Source organism: Oncorhynchus masou, chromosome 15 (genome assembly GCF_036934945.1).
Source record: "Oncorhynchus masou masou isolate Uvic2021 chromosome 15, UVic_Omas_1.1, whole genome shotgun sequence".
In the NCBI taxonomy this organism is placed as follows: Eukaryota; Metazoa; Chordata; class Actinopteri; order Salmoniformes; family Salmonidae; genus Oncorhynchus; species Oncorhynchus masou.
In genome coordinates this window covers 36,362,574-36,379,387 of record NC_088226.1, presented here as the reverse complement: position 1 = coordinate 36,379,387, position 16,814 = coordinate 36,362,574, and the positions used below count along the sequence as shown (strand labels likewise).

The 16,814-nt window shown below is 40.5% G+C and overlaps 1 protein-coding gene across 2 annotated transcripts in view; it reads right to left on the bottom strand.

Annotated features, from left to right (window-relative positions):
• The window catches only part of LOC135556192 (collagen alpha-1(XXIV) chain-like), a 205,384-nt gene that overhangs the window by 115,324 nt on the left and 73,246 nt on the right, over window positions 1-16,814 (bottom strand). For both annotated transcript variants that reach the window (XM_064989185.1, XM_064989186.1), the window contains exons 6-7: window positions 9,243-9,296; window positions 8,545-8,598 (exon numbers count right to left, since the gene is read on the bottom strand). In XM_064989185.1, coding sequence (XP_064845257.1) covers window positions 8,545-8,598; window positions 9,243-9,296 — 108 coding nt within the window. The remainder of the gene's footprint in view (window positions 1-8,544; window positions 8,599-9,242; window positions 9,297-16,814) is intronic.

The window sequence follows — 16,814 nt, the reverse complement described above, 5'->3', positions numbered from 1 at the left end:
TGCTGGCTGAAGACCTAGGTAGCCAGTAACTACGGTAGCTAACACCAGATACATATGAAAGGGGAAACATATGGCATCTTAGCCATTGATGAATAGGGTACATTTTTTATTATATTTTCTGACACACTACAGTCAAATTCTGGCATCAGTAGAGTAGCTATCTAGCTATATGAACCACGACTCTCTGCAAACACACCTTCTCCAATGTTGGTTCCAAGGCGGTACTTATTTAAATTAGGTAAGAGAATATCATGTTTCCATTGGTGTATTAAAATGAGAGTTAAGGGGATGCCACCGTGTCCCCTTAATAATGAACCCAAGTGTTTGACACTGGGGAGAGGGACCAGACACTTTATGATCAAACTTTATCAATGGAGAAGTAACAGTCATTTTTCATACTTTGATCTGGTTTTCTTAAATTTCATAAAGACAGTCATACAAGGACAAACATTTCACAATTTTACCGTGACTAGCTAGAAAACAGATGTCCAATGAAATAACAGTTGATGATATACTGACGTCACTCTATAGTCAGTAATCCTTGATTCGAAGGGTTGGAAATTTTCCCGTATTTTACAAATGTTCCACCCCGAGAACAAATCACTTTACTCCCAGGTAACCCCGTATTTCCTGCCAAAACAGGAAGTGTCATTCAAAAGCATATAAAGCATATAAATAGGTCTGTCTGTATTTGATTAAAGCTTTGATCAGAAATTCAAGCCTGATGATACCTGAGCCTGATGATACCTGAGCCTGATGAGCCATACATGAAATACATTTCATGAGCCATGAAATACTTTTTAGAATAAGGCTGTAACCTAACATGGACAAATTCAAGGGTAGCTTTACAAAGGCACTGTATGATATAGGTTTATAGGCTTCTGCACATTACACACGACAGACAAACCACAAAAAACATAGATGTACCATATTGTATTATATGGAATGGAATTATGCACCTCGTTCAAACCATGATAAAGTTAAGAGAACATGAGATTCTGGTGCAACACCTGCAGCCTACAAAGTTGCATGTGTAACGTGTATGCTAGGAGTCGGGAAGCAAGTACAGGGAGTGAATTTAAAAATAAATGAAACATGGAACAAAACAAGAAATGCCTTAGCTGGAGCGACAGCTTCCCAAGCCTCGTCCGCCTCGTCAGGCTCCCGTGCCTCGGCCGGCTCTACAGGGACCCGCGCCTCGGCCGGCTCTACAGGGACCCGCGCCTCGGCCGGCTCTACAGGTTCCCGCGCCTCGGCCGGCTCTACAGGTTCCATTGTCTTAGCAGGCTCTACAGGTTCCCATGCCTCAGCAGAAGCGACCGGCTCGCTCCTGGTCCTCGGGACCGCCCTTATGGTCGGCGTTCTGTGGCTGGAGCAGCGCACCGGGGAGGGGGTACTGTCACATCTACCGCCGCTCCCCCTCTCCAGCGCTCGACGTCAACAGTTTATTCATTATTACTCACACCTGCCACCATCGGTACGCGCACCTGCGCCTCATGAGACTCCTGGGCTCCATCACCTTCCTGATTACCTCCCTTATATCTGTCACTCCCTTTGGTTCTTTCCCCAGGTGTTATTGACTCTGTTTCTGTTTCATGTCTGTATGCTTTTCGTGTTTCTTGGTTGGTACTATGTTCTATTTATTATTACATTTGCACTCCCTGTACTTACTTCCCAACTCCCAGCGTACACATTACAACATGTATAGTCTAGCCAATTTGATTTTAATTTTGAAATATAATAGGGCCTATGTGTATAATTAATAGGCTGACGCATATATACCTTTCATAATATTTCCCCTAGTGTTATTTTGCCTACCTCCTCTTTCTATCTCTATTGTTGCTTCATTCCTTCCTCACCTTTTTAACAGTTAGGCTAAATGAAATAAATGTTGTTTTCCTTAACTTCATTATTCTAATGACATGCTTAAATATTATAGGACTAGAATTAGATGGAGATGGCTTTCACTTCTCTTCACGTAGATTGAATGGTTATGGGTCTGAATAAATAACTGCTATCGCCTACCGCTATCGCGGTAAACAAGAGCTTGCTTCCCTCTTTGAATAGACTATTGGTATGAGAAAAAATATATAAAAAAACAATGTCCAGGAACTATTCTAGTCTTGCTTTTCCTGCATGGGTCTTCAAGGGCTAAGGAGCATTTTTTTAGGGAGAGAGGGCAGCTGAGCACAGGCGAGTGTGTATTGCGCAAGAGACAGAGGCTATAGGTTATATATAAGGCTAATACTGCATTGAATGCATTACCTGAAAGACGTAGACTAGGATTTCCTGAACAGGATTATCTATTTTGGATGCAATTTGAATGGAATCGATGTAGAGACAGAGACTGCTCGTGTGTGCTCTGATTTAAAGCAACAATATTCAAGTGATAGGCTGTTTTAAAACTCTAAAGCTGCAATAGAAAATGTATATCTTTACATTTAAAAATATGGTGAAAGACAGGTGGAGATGTGTAAATTAGTCGCACATGCAGTCCTTATATTACTGTAGCATAGGCTATGCTGCAGCAAATGTAGGCCTACCTGTCAAAAGAAAAAAAGTTACCATGATGAGTTGATAGGTCTACATGCATTGTGAACTGCACTCCATACTGAGATGGACTGTGATGCAGAGAGCAGAAAGAAAGCCTTAGAGAAACCAGATAGAGACATTGCATATAATTGAACAGTTCCATTTCACGTCATGTTATTGATATAAATAATGAATTATAATTTACAGGTTTCTCGCAGCTATTTATCCCAGGAAAATGGAGTGGTTGTGGGTGGTAAATCTCGGTAACCGGGTTCCCACCATTCAACCATACTTGATAGTGTCAAGAAAGGTTTTGTACTGGTCAGAAAACTTTCAGATGTCAAATAAATGAACAGTTGCTAAACTGTGTCTAAATGTAGGTCAGTTGGATGTATAATACAAGTGACTGTGATCAGTATTCCTTGACACTGTAGCCCAAAGAGTACTCTGGTAGAGTCAAACCAGGATACATTCTATGAGCGTAAACACAAATTTTTTGGATGCTTCAGGAAACTGAGTATTCCTCGTCTTTACCATAAAACATGATGAGAAACATCTAAGGCAGAAAACAACTGGATTACGAGAGAAATCGTAAGTAATAATTTAATATAAAATGTATAAACGGTTCATTAAAAATGTCATATTTCCTTCAAAGCCTAGACAGCTTGCTTATAATCCTCAGTCTTTGTATTACAGCCAGATCCTGCATTTAGGTAAACTAGTGCTTAGCCTCAGCTTTTTCTTTCAATTTAAAGTTTTATTAAGTTTACTTGTTTTCAATCAACCAACAAAACCCATTCCACATTCACAGACGTGGCAGACATAAATAATATAAGGAAAGAAAATACAAACTAAAACAAGCCAACTTTCAGCAGCACTATCTGCTTTCCTATTATCTATTTCCAGCCTTAGCTGAGACGACAAGCAAAGAATTAGTATTTACAGCACCTTACACAACATGTATCTGTACATTTCCCTAATCACCCCCCTTCACTCTGTCCAGTTTGAAATATAGTTGAATAGTGGAGACCAGTGTCTATCAAACTTGGGCTGTCTCTTGAAGAGGTCATAAGTGAGCTTTCCAAGAGAAAGAAAGTCAACAATCTGGTCAATCCACATTTTAAATGTAGGAAAAGTATTGGAAGCCCACAATAGAAGAATACATTTCTTAGTAATGTATGTGATAGTCATAAACACATTTTCTCTGTCAAGATCAAGAACAAAGTCCTGCTGGGCATTAAGAAGATTGATACACAGGGTCATATCAATTTGTACAGCTAGTATTTTCTGTACCCCAGTATGTATAGAGTGCCAAAATCTGGTAATCTCTCTACAACTCCAAAATACATGCATACAGGTTCCACTTTCAGAAGTACACCTTTCACGGTCAGGAGAAATGTATGTATTCATTCTCACTGGGGTGTAATACAATTTGTAAAAAAAAAATTGTAATTCGATTCTTTCATTTTTACATTAGTAGAGGTGCAGTATACCCTGTCGCAAACATCCACCCATAACTCATCACTGATAGTCAAACAAAGGTCCTTTCCCAGATTATTTTCAAAGGAGTAAAGGAGGAGCCTTCTCAGAAAGAAGTCTACAGATATGAGATTTTGCCTTTGATGGATTGTGCTGTAGCAAGAAGGGACTCAATTTCATTCAGCTGAGCTCTAAACCTCCCCTTGGAAGTAAATGAGGAAATGACGTGCCTAATTTGTAGATATTAAAAATAAAAAATAAATGGATCTTGGCACATTGAATTCACTTGAAAGGATTTCAGTATAGTGGTTTTCTGATGAAACAGGTCTGAAAAGGTCCTGATTCCTAGAGTATGCCAAAGATTAAAGTTGGCATCACTCAGGGCTTTTGGCAAGTCTGGGTTGCATACTATAGGCGAGTGAGAACATATTTGGGAGGAAATGCCCAGGTATTTCTTACAATCCCTCCATGCTAGTAGGGTGCTGTAAATCACAAAGGTTTTGGCTATGTTGCCCACTTCACTAAAGTTATTAATGAATATAATTGAGCTTAGAGGCAATGAACCACAGGATTGGGCTTCTATCTGAATCCACATTGAATCTTGTCTGTTTGTGATCCACATTAGCATGTTGCGGAATTGGGCAGACCAGTAGTACAATCAAACAGTGGTGGGCCAGCAAGGCCTTCTCTGCTGGCCTAAACATCATCAGAATATATATATTTTTTAAATATATTTTCCCACAAATATGTATTAAATTATTCCCCAGAGTAAGAGTTACACTCTTCATTTCATAGCGTTCCTCTTGGTTGTAATGCTTCCAGCCCCAGGTTGAGATTTGGAGGGCTGGTCTTTATGTTAAATATTTTATCCAATCATATTCAGCCATCATGTGTTGCCAGGGGTCTAAAATCTGCCCTCAGGCCTTCAGAATCAACAGTGCGGGCGCTTGTAGCCTGTTAAGGCTAGGGACAATACTGCCCCCTTTGGATGAATTGCGTGCCCATAGTAAACTGAAAATAAATCTGTCCAAAATTGCTAATATATGCATATAATAATTATTATTGGATAGAAAACACTCTAAAGCTTCTAAAACCGGTTGAATTATGTATGTAAGTATAGCAGAACTCACAGGGCAGCCAATCTCCCAAACTAGTTTTGGAAACATGAAAGTTGGGCCAACTTTGACACAATCGCCCCCACCCTTCCCAACCAGCTATGGATCTGGAAACACTTTCTATGTCTTCCACTAGATGTCCTCATTCAGTAGAGCATTTAATTGTGCAAATCCCACGAGCTTTGACCCTATGGCAGGCAAAAGAGTGGGTGTCGCGAGAAAATACATGCGCGTTCAGGCGCGAATTCTACACAGTCATTCCTCTGTTCCAGAATGTCTGAGAAGAATTGCTTTTGTCCGGTTGAATCGACAATTGTTTTGTACGTTTATAACATACTAAAGCTTGATTCTGCAATTAGTTTGACCAGTTTAGTCGACATATAATATGTAATTTTTAAGTTTTGATGCGCAACTGTTCGGGACCAGAAGTAATTTTGGATGCATTTCAGCTGAAAATGGTAGCAAAGACACACGACTTGAAACAAAACGATGTATTGGGTAAGTATGACTCCTTCCACTACATTCTGATCAAAGACCATCAAAGGTAAGGGAATATTTATGTTGTAATTTTGTATTTCTGTTGACTCCAACATAGCGGAGAAATATTGCTTACGTCTGAGAGCCGCCTCAGATTATTGAATAGTGAGCGATTTCTTTAACGTAAAAATAAAAATAAATGTGACAAAGCGGTTGCATTAAGAAGCAGTGTATCTTTCTAACTATATGTAGAACATGTATATTTAGTCAAAGTTTATGATGTGTATTTCTGTTATCTGGCGGAGCTATCTATAATTTCTCCGGACATTTTTGAGGATTTTCTGAACATGGCTCAATGTAAACGGAGATTTATGGATATAAATTGCATATTATTGAAAAAAACATAAATGTACTGTGTAACATGTCCTATTACTGTCATCTGATGAAGATTTTCAAAAGGTTAGTGAATTATTTTTCTTTTAATCCTGCGTTTGTGATTGCATCTTTTGTTCGACAAAATGGCTGTATATCATCTGTGTCTTTGTGGTGGTTTGACATAAATATGTGCTATGTTTTCGCCGTAAAACATTTTAGAAATCTGACTCGCTGGGTAGATGAACAAGGTGTTTATCTTTCATTTGAGCTATTGGACTTGTTAATGTGTGGAGGTTAAATATTTCTAAGAATATTTTAGCATTCTGTGCGCCACCTTTTGAGTTGAGCGGGGAGAGGTGTGGTGCCCTTGGGGAACATGTACCGTGAACAAGTTTTAAAGTGAATGGAAATTAAAATTTAGTGTCAACCAATCAGCTTTAGAGTTGGCTATTGTACGCCTGCTGGCTGGCTCCAGTGTTACACAGGAGCTGGCTAGCAGGCGTAGTGCCTGCACGTCTTTTGATTGGATTGCCAATATTGAGAGGCAGGTCCTATATGGGCAGGTCTCAGAACTAGGAAACTGAAATTTATCACTGAATTAATTTGCGTACTACTAAGCTGTTTTTTCAACCCACAATGGCGGAAGGAGAAGATATCGATTTGGTCGAGGATATAATTATAACGCCATTCTCAAGACAAACTTTTCAAGAAAAGTTAGACATTGTTAGGAGAGGTAGACGCCGACGCTACAAAGCCGACGCTACAAAGACAGGCTCCGAGAAGCACTGCAAACTGTACTGCTGGGAATGCCTATTATTTGCAAGTGATCGATTTGGTGTTTGGAGCCACACTGGCTTTGCAAACCTGAGTTGTCTAACCAAGGCAGCAACGAGACACCAAAGTACGGCTGGGTACTTACAAACAATGGTGCTTTTGAAAACTTTTGGGGACACCCGAGTGGATCTACAGCTCAACGAACAAGCACGCAGGGCAACGAAGCTGCACAATGAAAATGTATTGTATGCTTCCCCTGCAATTCTCAGAATAAAAATGTAAATTTGAAGGTGACGCAACGCCTGGTTATACTGTGTTTCTGTCTAAATGTATAGTGTCTAGAGCCATGGCATCATAATGATGGTAATAAGAGGTGGATTAATTCGGGTGGGACTGTGTAGGACTTCACTGAAGGCCCAGGCCCCAGAACCACGGCACGCTGCTGCAATCAAAGAGTATCCTAAGTTTAACAAACAATAAATCCTTCTAACTGTAATGAGCTTTTAGTTCATTTAAAACCCTGTTGTTTTTATCTTCAACTTTATAATTTGTCATTGACGGCCATAACAACAACAAATGTTGTTGCTAAAAGTAGGTTAGCTAACTCATATTTTGGGAGGACAGTAGAGCCAAACCTTTTTTAACAGGCTTGCGTTCCGTGTAGCTCCTCTCCTCCACCGTTTCCTAGGTTGTGACACAGGAACCTTCACACTCAATAAAAAGCCCACTCGGGGGTAAGGGGCTTAGGCTGAAGTCATTTCCTCTGAAAATACCTTCCCAGGGCACAGTTGATGGCCTGGGTTTTAGGTTCAGCTACTGCAAACATTGGTCTGTGTCCTCCTGGGAGGCAAGGTAAAGGCCAACCTTCGGAGATCAGACCTGGGTACAAATACTATTTGAAATCTTTCAAATATATTGAGCGTTTGCTTTAGCCTGCCTGGAGTTTTCTATTGGTTCCATGCAACAGGCAAGCTCTATCAAGCACAGCAACATTATTTGAAATGATAGTATTTGAACCCAGTTCCCTCAGACAAGATGAGGGCTAGCGGCTTAAAGTAGCAATCCACAGCCAGCTGCTGCATGTGGAGACAGATAAGGGCTCTCATCTCTGAGACTAAACTGAGGAGAGTTGTGTGAGCTGTGCGTGCGTGCTGATGTATGAACTTAATTGGTTTCCTTCTCTGCTTCCTCTTTCTCCTCATGCCTTTTTCTCTTTTGAAGAGGCATCGGATGGTGTGCCTGTCATCAGGGGCCATAACCTCCCTCAGAATGCCTTTACTCTTAAAGATTCAGGCAAGGAGTCCCGGAGCCTGGCCGCAGACGGGTCCCGGGGCGACGCACGCATGTGTGTGTGCATGCGTGCGTGTGCATCTGTGTGCGTCCAGCCCTATGGAGCGACAGCAGGGTGGGCTGAGGAGGCTTAGGACTAGGCGCTCCCCGGCCCCTGTCTGAGAGACAGACCCTCTCTGTGAATGGGTAACATTATCCTGATTCCTGAACACAGCCAGGGCCCACTGGAGGCCTCCGCTTAAGGTGTGGCTAATACTTATGAAGCTTATGCAGCGGGAACATCATGTGTGAGGCAAGCAGAAATAGCTCAGATTCAGAACAGAAGCTCATGCAGGGAACTCATTAAATGACAATATGATAATATAATTGGATCCGGATCAGTTCTCATCATTCATGCCTTCAAAGAGCCAATGGAATGACAGTTGCTTTAGATAATATGTCTACAGTATGTCAGAGCCAGAGGTTAAAAAAAGCCCCGATATTATAACCGTTAAACTCTTACCGTTGGACCCGCAAACCCTTCTGGACCTGGAAGACCTTGTGGACCTCTGTCACCCTGGAAACAAAAGGAGAAAACCATGACAACATTAAACTTGATCAAATAAGTTATTAGCAAGTCAATGAACTGCAACTATTAAGAGATATCAGATAAGGATAAGAAGGCAGATTAAAAGAGACGAAACAGGGAGCTGCAGCTGGCAATGGTTAGAACACAGGCCAACGGAAGTTTCACTGACTGATAAGAGGTAGCAACTGTGCCAAAGCTTTGCAGAGAGACACTAAGATATCTGAAGATAAATATCAGAGGAATACAGGACGTGATTAGAGATGAAGAGAATAATAAAAGGAAGTTGAATTGAGAGTGAGAGAGGAGAGGAGAGGAGGAAATACCGATCAGAAAGAAGGGTTAGAAAACCTCTAAACGTGTAGTTGTGGAGTCAATGAAAGAGGGAACAGATGTTGCTAAAGTGAAGTTGAAAGATATGGGGCCAGAGTGGTTGAGTGAAGTATTCGTTTTTGAACGGGAGAATCGGGAAAGGCAAGAGATTGAGAGTGAGAGCAGAAGATGGAAAGCAGAAAGAGAAACCAGTAGCGCGGGATTGAGGGACAGCTAGAGAAAGAGAGAGAGAAACAGAGAGACAAAGCCATGCTGTCTGTCTGTCTGCTGGCCAGAGTAGACTAGGTCAGATCATTCTTTACCTTGTCTCCTGGCGGGGCCTGACCTGGGGACAGTCCTGGATCGCCCTTAGAACCCTGACAGTGACACAGAGAGTCGGGGTCAGCACTTATTTATAGCAGCCAGAACCCCCTCCACTCTATACTGTACAGGGGAGATCAAAGTGCAAAGGTAAAAAAAAAAATCTGTGCTGCTCTTTACTGTCGCAAAGTTCGCCACCCGATTCAACGGTACCGTCTTTTCCAATAACAACAAAGTGACTCATTCTTATCGGAGTCTTATCTCTTATCTCCTTTATGACTGAGAGATCTGTGCTGTTCCTCCGTTAAGGTTGACATGGCTTTCTGCAAAGCGTCTTTCAAGTCTCAGCCAATGACCTGACTCCGTTATTGACAACTGTGATTGGTGGAGAACGGGTCCTAAGCTTCTCTTGAGATACAAAAACACCCCACAGATGAGGAGACACAGACAGTGGAAACATACACACACTAACAAAGGGACAAAATGCTACAAAAGGATGACTGCTTTGTAGACACCTACTTTCCCCTTTTTAACCATAACATGTCATAGTAATTCAAGTTTATTCTATACCCTTCACTCAATGAAAGTCCAAACATTTCCCAGGCCATTGAGTACTCTTACTTCAGTACGCCTAAACATGAAATTACATACAATCCACATTTTCTGGGCCTGAGACAAATGTTAAGCCAGTGTTTTATGTACTCTCTTAACAGAAGTCTATGTTTAGACTCGGGTCCTCCTGTCTGAGGAGGGGTTGCTCTGCCTGAGTACAGGTGACACCTCAGAGGCCTATACTACAATACCTGTTCATCACTACTGATCTACTCTCAACAGGTATTTCTCTCCGGGGGTTGAAGCATTACATTTCACTGGTTTTGACTGACAGCCCATTCAAGCATTCAGCTGTTAAGGGCAGGGAGGGGTGTGTGTTGTACCGCAGCAGAAGTTACTGGCAGTGAAACCTTGATTCCTTCTCTTCTCTGTTTGAAAAATGTCAACAGTGCATGGCGTTCATTTAAAGCCTCTATCAGATCCCATGAGCCATTCGTCATAACATTTCATGCTGCGCTCAAACAACCGTCAACTGAAGCTTTTCAGCTTTTGGCACATCAACCAGGGACCTCAGACACACACAGGTTTGCTTGTTTTTTTTCTTTTCTCGTCCCTCTGTTTCTTCCCTTCATCCCTTAGACTTCACAACACAATTTACAAACAAAGACAAAGAGTTCCCCTCTCTCCGACCCCGCCTCCAGTGTGGGTCTGAGGATGAGTCATTGTGTGTATGTGGCGTTAGCTATAGTGATTTAGGATGTTTCAAAAGAACCCAATGGGGAAGCCTCAAGGGCCATCGCTGGCCTCCCATGGTGTCCACAACAGGGTCAAAGGGCACACCAGAACACATCCATCAATGTCTGAGCCCTCTTTCTGACAAATCAGAGAGGAAAACAGGACATTGCTGTCTCTGTGTGCGGTCCGGAAGCCCTTACGGAAAAAACACATGAATTTCACATGATCCATGTGATTTTATGTGAAGTTAATGTGATAACGTGTGACAACATGTGAGCATGTGAAAACATGATCTCATGTGAAATAAATGTGACAACATGGGGATGCAACATTTCCACATGTGCTAACGTGAAACTACACGTGACAACATGTGAAAACATGATCTTGTGTAATACAGTGCTTTCGGATGAGACTCGAAATTGAGCTCAGGTGCATCGTGTTCCCATTGATCATCCTTGAGATGTTTCTACAACTTGATTGGATTCCACCTGTGATAAAGTCAATTGATTGAACATGATTTGGAAAGGCACACAACTGTCTATATAAGGTCCCACAGTTGACAGTGCATGTCAGAGCAAAAACCAAGCCATGAGGTCAAAGGAATGGACCGTAGAGCTCCGAGACAGGATTGTGTCAAGGCATTCAGTCCAAAGTATTCGATCTTGGTTTCACCAGACCAGAGAATCTTGTTTCTCGTGGTCTGAGAATCCTTTAGGTGCCTTTTGGCAAAGTCCAAGTAGGCTGTCATGTGCCTTTTACTGAGGAGTGACTTTCTAAAAAAAACTGTTTTCATTTTGTCATTATTGGGTAGTGTGTGTATATTGACCAGATTCTTGTATTCTTTTCAAAATAAGGCTGTAATGTGACAATGTGGAAAAAGGGAAGGGGTCTGAATACTTTCCGAATGCAAACATGTCAATTGTAAACACTGTTAAAAGCAGTGTGTATCATAATGACTCATTTTTGTTTTCACATGTGATGTGTAATATTCCTAAAGAACATTTTCACATGTGAAATTTCACATATTAATTGCTCCAATCATGTGGTTTTTCAGTAAGGGAGATTTACATAAAGTACAATTTTCTGTCCAACTATACAATTTTCACATCAGAATGATAGTGACAAGGGGCACCATAATGAAATTGTATAATGTTTTTGTTTACACTCCCAAATTGTGAATGGATAGGGTTTGAATTGGAGCTTACCCACCAACTACAGGGGCGTCTGGTGCCAACTCCCAACCAACTCTCACCACAGACAAGCTTAGTTTAACAACCTGGCCACAGCCACTACACCACAGCTGTCTGCACAGCACAGCCCACATCCCACATCCCTGTCAGAGGTAGCTGAGTCTGAAAAACTCCAGCTGTTTTTATGGTTTATAGGACGACTCGTGATACAGCTGAGAAAGGTGACGAGCCTACAATGTATCCATCCACATTGATGGCCATCTTGAAAGTCACACAAGAATAGCAATTTAAGCTGTTAAAGTAATTAAATTGCTAATAAATAAGGAAATTATCTCATGTAAAACATTAAACGAGTCTCCCTTTCCCGTATCTATATTCCCATTGAATAGGAGCACAATACAATTCCCATATGAGGCGAACCAACAGCAATAAACCCCTAACCCTCAGGATTCCAGAGGTTTGGGGAAGGCGGCCTGGGAAGCAGGTGTGTTCTCCCACTTATACAGTTACACAATATTCTTGGAAAGATCTTTCACAATTGTCATTTTCAAGTAAAGAACAAAACAATCACATACCCCCTACATGAAACAGTAAACCGTTTATGGCCGGAACCAGCACAAACCAGTTGGACGGTCATTTGATATCCATAGGGCTGGCATGTTTTTTCACATGCAGGCGCTTGTCCATTCACATTTTTTTTTACGGGTGTTATAGTAAAGACCATAAGCAGCTCGTGAGTTTCAAGTTTGGGGAAGCTTACAATTTATCCTACCATTTCTACCTATCTGAGTGAAAGTTATGATATATGGACATTTTCATTTCAACAATTACCTTTTTCATTTCTCAAAAGCATTGTCACATGGTTAATCATAAAATCTGAAGTAAAATGATAAATATTTGAAAGTTAGTTGAATTTTAAAGCGAGAGCACCAGCCTCTGCCATTAGGACACATTGATACACTGTGGTCCATTGGCGGCTGAAGAAATTAGAGAATAAAACCTAAAGGCCAATGCAGCAGTAAGCCTATAACTTCCATCGTTAACTAAGTAAAATACATAGGCCTAAATTCGAAAAATAAAAACAGTAGAAAATATCCTGATGAAAATTCCTGCCTCCCTTTCGATCTGTCTTGACTTGAGCTATTGCTAGTGAAGTGCATCATTGTATCAAATCATCAACTGGATCGGCCCATAGCCATTGCTAGCACACTTGCAACATTGCATCAACTATCCTATTCCAGGCTCTCAGAGTTTCCCACGCCAGTGAGCTCAGGACAGACAGCTGTTTTTAAGGACGTTTCCACTGGATATATGGGAACATCGGATCATGATAGTGTACTAATTCACACAGAGGCTTGGTGATTATCGAGGCCGTGACTGTTGGAAAGATTTTTCAAATGCTGAGGAACTATAATTTGCAATGGATGTATAAAAAAACTGACTTTGTTTACAATGTGTGAGGCGAAGAAAAAATTACTGAGAAGCTCAGCTTATTAGTGGTGGTCGTGGTGAGTTAAGGCAACCAGACATTGCCAAATGGGCATTTTCAGAGGAGGAACTTCTTGATGCAATTAAAGCCTTTAAATCTGGGAAAACTCCAGGGCTGGATGGAAAACCAGTTGAGGTAAAACAAACCTTTTTTGATGTACTCAGAGGACCGTTACTAGCATGTTTTAACCACTCATTTAAAAAGGGTAGATTATCAGATACTCAACAAGAAGGTCTAATTTCATTATTACTGAAACAGGACACAAGTGGTAAATATAAAGATCCAGCCCATTGAAAAAAATGTTGAGGACCCTTACACTTCAAAAACTTCAGCCAAATGCAAAGCGCATAGAATTTAAAAGGTATTGTTGGATATTATACATCCTAATCAAACAGGTTTTTACATGGACGATACATTGGAGATAATATAAGACAAGTACTGGAAACAATAGAACACTATGAAAAATCTGGGAAACCAGGCCTGGGATTCATAGCTGACTTTGAAAAGGCTTTGATAAAGTACGACTGGAATTTATATGTAAATGTCTGGAATATTTCAGTTTTGGAGAATCTATTATACAATTGGTCAAAGTTATGTATAGTAATCCTAGGTGTAAAATAGTAAATAATGGCTACATCTCAAAGTATTATACTGTGGTGAAGAAAAACAAGGTTGTCCACTATCGGCATGTCTATTTATTATGGCCATCGAAATGTCAGATCCAACATTAAATAAATATAATATTATTGTTAAACTCAGATATACTAATTGAGGAACAAAATTGTATAATCTTTGTAAATTAGATCATAAATAGGACTGGTGGAGTTACGACACACATGTGGCTAACAAAAATATATGGAAATGTCTGCTCTACCAAAAGTGGGAGGGTGAGAAAGTAAGGAACTTGTCTGTCGGCCCTGAATTAAAGACCAAAATTGGTTAAGGAAAATTGTGAACCAGTTTAATTTAAGGACCAAAAAATTGACAGCTGTGCCATATAGATTATAAAATTGTAAGGCACAACGCTGGCAGACAGGAAGCAAGTACAGGGAGTGACATTTAATTAACAATGGACAAGGAACAGGACAGCGTCTGGACATGAATACATAACGACATTAATGCTGACACGATAAACCAATGGAGGAACAGACCAATAAATGGAGCAATCAACAGTGAAGGAGTCCAGGTGAGTCCAGTGAGCCCTGATAAACGTAATGATTGTGACAGGTGTGCGTAATGAAGGGTAGCCTGGCGGAGAGGGAGAGTGGGAAGAGAATTTTGATGTACCAATTTCATGGCACATGGTTTATGAACTGATACACAAAACAATGCCCGATTCAAAACTTAAGAGTTTTTCAATTTAAATTATTATACAAAAATCTTGCAACCAATAGAATGTTATACTGTATATGGGCATATACAATAAGCTTATGAAAATAAAGAGTCGCACTCTCCATATATAAACACCTAGTAATTTATTGTGTAAATCACCTAATAAATTACTGGGAGATGATACAGTTGAAGTCGGAAGTTTACATACACCTAAATTGGAGAAATTAAAACAAATGTTTCAACCACTCCACAAACTTCTTGTTAACACATTACTTATTTGGGAAGTCGGTTAGGTCATCTACTTTAATTTTTCCAACGGATTACTTCACGTATAATTCACAATTCCAGTGGGTCAGAAGTTTACACGCACTAAGTTGACTGTGCCTTTAAACAGCTTGGAAAATTTCAGAAAATTATGTAATGGCTTTAGAAGCTTCTGATAGACTAATTTACATAATTTGGGTCAATTGGAGGGGTACCTGTGGATGTATTTCAAGGTCTAACTTCAAACTCAGTACCTCTTTGCTTGACATCATGGGAAAATCAAAAGAAATCAGCTAAGACCCCATAAAAAAATTGTAGACCTCCGCAATTCTGGTTCATCCTTGGGAGTAATTTTCAAATGCCTGAAGCTACCATGTTCATCTGTACAAACAATAGAACGCAAGTATAAACACAATGGGACGATGCAGCCGTCATACCACTCAGAAAGGCGACGTGTTCTGTCTCCTAGAGATGAACGTACTTTGTTGCCAAAAGTGCAAATCAATCCCAGAACAACAGCAAAGGACCTTGTGAAGATGGAGAAAACAGGTACAAAAGTATCTATATCCACATTCAATTGAGTCCTATATCGACATATCCTGAAAGGCCGCTCAGCAAGGAAGAAGACACTGCTCCAAAACCGCCATAAAAAAAGCCAGACTACGGTTTGCAACGGCACATGGTGCCAAAGATCGTAGTTTTTGGAGAAATGTCCTCTGGTCTGATGAAACAAAAATAGAACTGTTTGGCCATAATGACCATCGTTATGTTTGGAGGAAAAAGGGGGAGGCTTGCAACCCGAAGAACACCATCCCAACCGTGAAGCAGAGGGATGACAGCATCCTGTTATGGGGGTGCTTTGCTGCAGGAGGGACTGGTGCACTTCACAAAATAGATGGCATCATGAAGATGGAAAATTATGTGGATACATTGAAGCAACATCTCAGACATCAGTCAGGAAGTTAAAGCTTGGTCGCAAATTGGTCTTCCCAATGGACAATGACCACAAGCATACTTCCAACATTGTGGAAAAATGGCTTGAGGACAACAAAGTCAAGGTATTGGAGTGGCCATCACAAAGCCCTGACCTCAATCCCATAGAAAATGTGTGGGCAGAACTGAAAAAGCGGGTGCAAGCAAGGAGGTCGACAAACCTGACTCCGTTACACCACCTCTGTCAGGAGGAATGGGCCAAAATTCACCCAACTTATTGTGGGAAGCTTGTGGCTACCGGAAGAGTTTGACTCAGGTTTAACAATTTAAAAGCAATGCTACCAAATACTAATTGAGTGTATGTAAACTTCTGACCCACTGAGAATGTGATGAAAGAAATAAAAGCTGAAATAAATCATTCTCTCTACTATTATTCTGACATTACACATTCTTAAAATAAAGTGATGATCCTAACTGACCTAAAACAGGGAATACTTACAACGATTAAATGTCAGGAATGATGAAAAACTGAGTTTAAATGTAGTTGGCTAAGGTGTATGTAAACCTCCAATTTCAACTGTATATGGAGTGTGTGACTGTCTATTTTTATAGCTTATAGTTTATTCGCCGTTAGTCAGCACCTCTACATGAAATTATTATCTCTGGGTGTGCGCCAGCCCATATTTTTTTTCCATTCGGATATATAGGGATACAACCATCCCAGCTCTGCAGATTTTGCTGAAAGAGACATATTTATTAAATCATTTGTTTTGGTAGTGTCCATATGTATTTTGTATTTGGTCGCAGGTTCAGGAATGGCTGAAGAATTGCAACATTTACCTGAAGCTATCTCTGCAAATAGCACTGCTGGGTGATTTGAAAAGTCATAGTCAATCGATCAATAATATAATAATACTCTTATGGATAAATATTTTTGCTTATTTACAATCTGTAGAACCTATGAGAATAGAAAGGTTCAGAACTTTTTTTTAAACAGCACAGTTGAAAAATATATGACAAATAGCGGTGGTGTACTTTACTATTTATATTGTTTACAACTTTTACTTTTACGTCACTAC